The sequence below is a fragment of the Silene latifolia genome, chromosome 7, assembly GCF_048544455.1.
Source record: "Silene latifolia isolate original U9 population chromosome 7, ASM4854445v1, whole genome shotgun sequence".
NCBI classification, from domain to species: domain Eukaryota; kingdom Viridiplantae; phylum Streptophyta; class Magnoliopsida; order Caryophyllales; family Caryophyllaceae; genus Silene; species Silene latifolia.
In genome coordinates, this window is record NC_133532.1 from 18,335,796 (window position 1) to 18,342,385 (window position 6,590).

Consider the following 6,590-nt stretch of genomic DNA (forward strand, 5'->3'; position numbering starts at 1 on the left):
GTGACAACCCAAGTGTAAATGTGAACAAAAAAAAGTGTAAATAAGAACAAATAGAAAGTGTAAATTTGAATATAGGAGAAGTGTAAATGTGAACAAATAAAGTGTAAAACTGACTAAATTGGAAGTGTAAATGTGAAGATATTCAAAGTGTAAATGTGAGGATATAATATGTGTAAATGTGAAGTTCTTTGGAAGTGTAAATGTTTGACATGGGAAGTGTAAATGTTAACACCAGTTATTTGAAAATAAGTGTAACTGTTACTTAAAATAACATAAGTAATCCAAAATAAGTTCAAGTAACACAATGTTTGGCTATCTAATAAAACAGAGAGATTTTGGTCTTATGCCAGTGTAACTCTAACGTTGGTGTTACTAAAAGTTACACCAACTGCAGTTCAAAGTTACGCTGCCATGAGACCAATTCCTTATCGCCCGCTCCAGTTATAGCACATCAAAGTTTTAAGTTACACACTCAAAATATATAGAGCAACACTTGTCATTGATCTGACGTCTATTCTTGTTCTGACTCCAGCTCTTCCTCCTCCTCTCCTTCATCCTCTTCTGGTTCAGACGACCCTTCGCACAATGGCGTGTGTGCTGAGAAGGGGTTAGGGCAGTTTCTCTTGTCGTGATTTGTCATTCTCTTGCAATTCTTACACTTACGTTTGGGTTTCCTAGCCAACACCATTGCTTTTGTTTTGGTGACAAAGAATCTTTTCCGGTCCCCTTGTTTTTCGAATTCTTTGGTGGCAATATCGTCACTACCTCACATGCCGTACAATTGTAAATTTCTCCATTTGTTGATTTTTATTCAACACTTCCCCTAATGGTGACAGGGACTGTTTAAATGATCTAATTACAGCGGAAAAGCTGTCAACATCAGCTATTCCTTTGTCTCGAAGGAGCCCTATACCTTCATGAACTTCTGACCACATTATTGACATTGCAATTTGTTTTTCATCGATGACTTGCATGTTTTCTGTTCCTTCACCATTACTATTGAAAATCCTTAATCGGAGATACTCTTTCATCCATCTATTCAGAACATAATCTTCTGGTATAGTCTTTATCCCACTTGCTGAAAAAATCCATATTATATGGCGGCATAGGATTCCGGTTCTTTCAAACATCGTACAACTGCAGCTTGCTTTACGTGTACCTGTGTCATCAGATAAAGCTAGCATGTAAGTGTGAACGTTAAAAATAGTGTCACTGATCTAAAGTGTAAATGTCATGAATTGTAAAGTGTAAATGCTAAGTAATTAGAAGTGTAAATGTTATCTAATAGGAAGTGTAAATGTTAAGGTATTAGAAGTGTAAATGTTAAGTTATAGGGATTTGAATGTGTAAATGTCATGATGTAAAGTGTAAATGTCATGACATGTAGTGTGTAAATGCTAAGTAATTAGAAGTGTAAATGTAAACTAATAGGAAGTGTAAATGTTAAGGTACTAGAAGTGTAAATGTTAAATTATAGGGGATTTACATGTGTAAATGTCATATGATGTAAAGTGTAAATGTCATGAAATGTAGTGTAAATGTCAATAAGTGGAAAAGTGTAAATGTTAAGGTATAGGAAGTGTAAATGTGAAGGTATTAGAAGTGTAAATGTAATGATCTAAAGTGTAAATGTCATGAATTGTAAAGTGTAAATGCTAAGTAATTAGAAGTGTAAATGTAAACTAATAGGAAGTGTAAATGTTAAGGTACTAGAAGTGTAAATGTTAAGTTATAGGGGATTTACATGTGTAAATGTCATATGATGTAAAGTGTAAATGTCATGAAATGTAGTGTAAATGTCAATAAGTGGAAAAGTGTAAATGTTAAGGTATAGGAAGTGTAAATGTTAAGGTATTAGAAGTGTAAATGTTAAGTTATAGGCATTTAAATGTGTAAATGTCATATGATGTAAAGTGTAAATGTCATCAATTGTAAAGTGTAAATGTTAAGTTATTAGAAGTGTATATGCAAACTAATAGGAAGTGTAAATGTAAACTAATAGGAAGTCTAAATGTTAAGTTATTAGAAGTTTAAATGTTAAGTTATAGGAATTTAAATGAGATAAAAACAGAAAGTGTAAATGTCATAGGAAGTGTAAACTACCTGGACTGTACACAACTTCAAAATTTTTCTTTCTGGTTGAATCTTTGACAGTAGTTATCTCTAGCTCGCCTCTCTCAGTGAAACCTCCTGTTCTACATGTATCAATTGAGAAGATGGCTTCTTGTTTGAATTTGTTGAAAGCTGAATAGGTGTACACCTTTGCATCATGAATCTCTAATGCCAGATGTGTTGACACCGTTGCGGACGAGTGCTTATCCATGTTGTCAAGCTGCTTCTGTATATGTCTTTGTTGGTCCATAGCGCTCTCAAAACGCATCCAAAACTCAACCAATGTTCCCGACTTGTGCTCAAACCTCTTGAAAAAGCTATTTTCGCTCTCTGATCTTTGAGTTGTCCTCATAATCGACGCCATCCTCAAGTCTCTGCAATGCGCCATCACCCACTGTCCCCTTATAGCATATGTATCTGCAAACCAATCATTTACGCCGACACCATGATCTTGAATTATTTGCTCCCAGATACCATCAAATTCTGCTGCCTCAAGCTCATCGTCCCATATAATGTTATTAATTTTACACATAAACTCATTATAATCGCTTCTCGAGACGCCAAACTTACTTGGCATTTTGTTCATTATATGCCACATCTGTAACCGATGGCGCGCCATTGTCTTGAAAACAAGAGGGACAGATTTGATAATACCTGGGTCCCGATCTCGTAATAATGTACTCGGGTTCCTTACCCCCATTGCTTGTAAAAACCGGCTGAAAACCCAATTAAACGACTCATAATCTTCCCTTGTAACTAGAGCCCCACGTAACGTCACGGATCGTTTATGGTGGTCAACACCTGTGAATGGTGTGAATACCATAGAATACTTATTGGTGGAGTAAGTTGGGTCGAATGACACCGCATCACCAAAAATTTTGTAATTATCTCGGGCGGTACCGTCCGCCCATATGGCCCTACGTAGGCTGCCATCATCGTCAAGGTCATAGTCAAAGTAGAAACCTATTCTTGTTTCAGTCATTTCCTTGAAATGGTCAACAAACAACTGACCATCCCGTTCGTGAATGAAACATTTAACATCCCTATGGAAGTTCTTAAAATCATTTAAGCTTGCTCCAATGTTTTCGTATCCATTCACTTGTTCTTTGCAGATTCTGTATGTTTTTGTTGCTCCTATCTTCAGCTGCCAATCAATCATTAACAGATACGTCATATAAATATAACATGAATGGAATTATTTATTTAGTATAGAGACTGATTATGTATTACAAACCCTTGAGTTTGAAACGATTATCATCTTGTGATAATCTATTATGTTACGCGACAATTTCTGGAACTCTCTGTCCTTAAGTGAGATAAGCTCGTGATTGTGACCCTCGTGGAACCGGTCAATTAATAAAAGACCATTCTTCATATATAGTCGTATCCTCGCTTTACACCCCACTCTAGTGACCCTGAATATCCTCTGTGACTTCTCCCCATCCAGTCCGTCATCCTGATCTTTTCTGGGCGTCTTGTGAGCGAAACCTTCTCGATTGCAGACGACGAGCTTTGACTTGATCTCACCGCCACGCCATTTTTTTGTTGTGTACCTACGTACATCAAACCCACAAGCAATGGCGTATATCTTATAAAAAGTCACCGCATCCTCAACCCCCCAAACTCCTGGCCGATGTACGGTGTAAACCTCTTCTCCACCTCCTTACACAGCTCCTGCCTGTCAGGTTGAACCCCATTCTGTTTTACCAAGTCTGCAAATGTGCACAGAGTGTAAGTGTAAATGTAAATGTCCTCAGATATGAAGTGTAAATGTGCTGTTCTAAAAGAGTAAATGTCATCAAAAGTGTAAATGTCAAAACTATAGTAAAAGTAAACATCCAAAAGTGTAAGTGTAAATGTCAGTAGAAACGAAGTGTAAATGTGATGTTCTGAAAGTGTAAATGTCAGCAAAAGTGTAAATGTCAGCAGAAATGCAGTGTAAATGTGATGCTTTATAAGTGTAAATGTCAACAAAAGTGTAAATGTTTTCAGAATGCTAACTCAAATTAAAACTATAATATTAACAATTAAAAGGTGACTATAACAATTAAAATGTGTAAATGTAAAACTATAGCAAAAAGAGTAAACATCCAAATGTGTAGCAGAAACGAAGTGTAAATGTGATTGTCTGAAAGTGTAAATGTCATCAAAAGTGTAAAAGTACACCAAATGTGTAAACATGAGCAGGAATGCAGTGTAAATGTGAGACTTTAAAAGTGTAAATCTCAACAAAAGTGTAAATGTTGTCAGAATGCTAACTCACATAAAAAATATAACAATTAAAATGCAAAGGTGAGCAGGAATGCAGTGTAAATGTGATGCTTTCAAAGTGTAAATGTCAACAAAAGTGTAAATGTTGTCAGAATGCTAATTCACATCAAAAATATAACAATAAAAATGCAAAGGTGACTATAACAATAAAAAAGTGTAAATTTAAAAGTACAGGAAAAGTGTAAACGTGAGCAGTAATGCAGTGTAAATGTGAGGCTTTAAAAGTGTAAATGTCAACAAAAGTGTAAATGTTGTCAGAATGCTAACTCACATAAAAAATATAACAATTAAAATGCAAAGGTGACTATAACAATAAAAAAGTGTAAATTTAAAAGTACAGGAAAAGTGTAAACGTGAGCAGTAATGCAGTGTAAATGTGAGGCTTTAAAAGTGTAAATGTCAATAAAAGTGTAAATGTTGTCAGAATGCTAATTCACATATAAAATATAACAATAAAAAGTGTAAATGTAAAACTATAGCTAAAATGTTCATGTAAATGTTGTCAGAATGCGTTCATGCTAATCCAAACTCAAATTAATGAAAACCCAGCATGAAGATTTAATTCTAACAATCTTCATTTCAAACCCAGTAACAAATAATCAAAACAAGAATGAACAAATTCGATGACATGCAAAAATGCAAAACTGTGGGATTTAGAGAGAACTTTAGCTGAATGCAAAATGCAAAAATGTAAAAATGCTTCCTATTCAACTGAAAAATATGAAAACGTGACTGAAAACAATGAATAAAATGAAGAAATACCATTGATGCCATCTATTATTTGCATGTTTACGCTGATTTGGAGGATTTAGAGAGAACTTTAGCTTCGTTTGGAGATGAAAGCACCCAGTTTTAGAGAGAAGAAAGAAAGAAAAAGGTTGGAATTAAGTGTGTTCAGGAAGGAAGAATGTGGGAAGTGGAAACATAGTACAAAGGATATATGGTTTTGTCCGCAGGAAATGATCATTGGTAAGGACAATTTGCAGGAATTGTTGTCCTCTCTCATAGCCAAGCTTTTCCCTTTTTTTTTTGGCCTACATTTTGTAAAAAATCTCCACCATAGATGTTGTTCATCTAAGGGTCCTTATAAGGACTTAAGGACTCAAATGAGGTAAGGGACTCATTAGATCTCCTCTCTCTCTCTCTCTCTCTCTCTCTCTATATATATATATATATATATATATATATAGATGAAATCAACTAAGTCCATTACATCTTATGAGTCCATAAGTCCTTCTAAAGGCCCTTGGATGAAGAGAATGGAAGGCTAGGATTAGATCTCAATGGATGGCTACAAATTAATCTCTTCACCTTTTCTCTAATTAGCTCATCAATTCTATTAACATACCTCACTAATCATTCATCATCTCATTATCACAACTTCTTCTCATCTCTCTACATCTCTATTCTCTTTCCTCTCTAAAAAACCCAAAAAAATCAAAAACCCCAAAAAATCAAAAACCCAAAAAAATCATTCATTCATCTCTTCCTCATTCACCACCACCCACCACCACCCTACCCGACACCACCCCACCACCCGCCGCCACCAATCCCATCCCCCACCATTGCCGCCGCTTTTTTTTAAGCGTTTTTTTTTTTTTTTTTTTCGTGTTAGTTTTATGTATTGAGTTGTTTTTTTTCCATTCGTTATTTTTGTTATCTTGTATTTTATTTATTTATTTTTCATTCGTTATTTTTTACTTATTTTCTCAATTCTCGCTTTTTTATAAAAAAAACTCAGATTTGAAATAACACAAACAATAACACTCCCAAAAATAAAAATAAAAAGTGTAACCTTAATTGTAAATTGTATAATTTTAATGTTTTACGAGTATAACTTTAGTCGTAAATTGTATAACTTTAATGTTTTAGCAGTACAACTTTTGTATAACTTTTGGTTGGAGTTGTTTTTTTTCTATTTGTTAGTATTAATCTTAGACATATTAAAGTTATTATAATGCATATTTTAACATTTCAAATATAGTTTTTTTTTTTTTTTTACAAATGTCGTTTCTTTAAAATTCGTCTTGTTTTTTTATTTTTACAAATGTCGTTTTTTTAAAGTTATTATAAATTTTTCAGTTATGGGCAAAAGTTATACTTTTATGGACTAAAGTTATACAAAAATGGACTAAAGTTATACAAAAATTGCCTAAAGTTATACTTTTATGGACTAAAGTTATACAAAAATAGACTAAAGTTATTCA

At 33.9% G+C, this 6,590-nt stretch overlaps 1 protein-coding gene across 1 annotated transcript; it reads right to left on the bottom strand.

Moving 5' to 3' along the window:
- Positions 1-761: 761 nt before the first annotated feature.
- Positions 762-5,170, bottom strand: LOC141589811 (protein FAR-RED IMPAIRED RESPONSE 1-like). Its single transcript, XM_074410435.1, has 6 exons — positions 5,146-5,170; positions 3,752-3,824; positions 3,347-3,665; positions 2,504-3,256; positions 2,104-2,419; positions 762-1,177 (listed from the first exon to the last, which is right to left on the bottom strand). The coding sequence occupies exons 1-6, from the start codon at positions 5,168-5,170 to the stop codon at positions 762-764; spliced, it is 1,902 nt and encodes a 633-aa protein (XP_074266536.1).
- Positions 5,171-6,590: the final 1,420 nt, after the last annotated feature.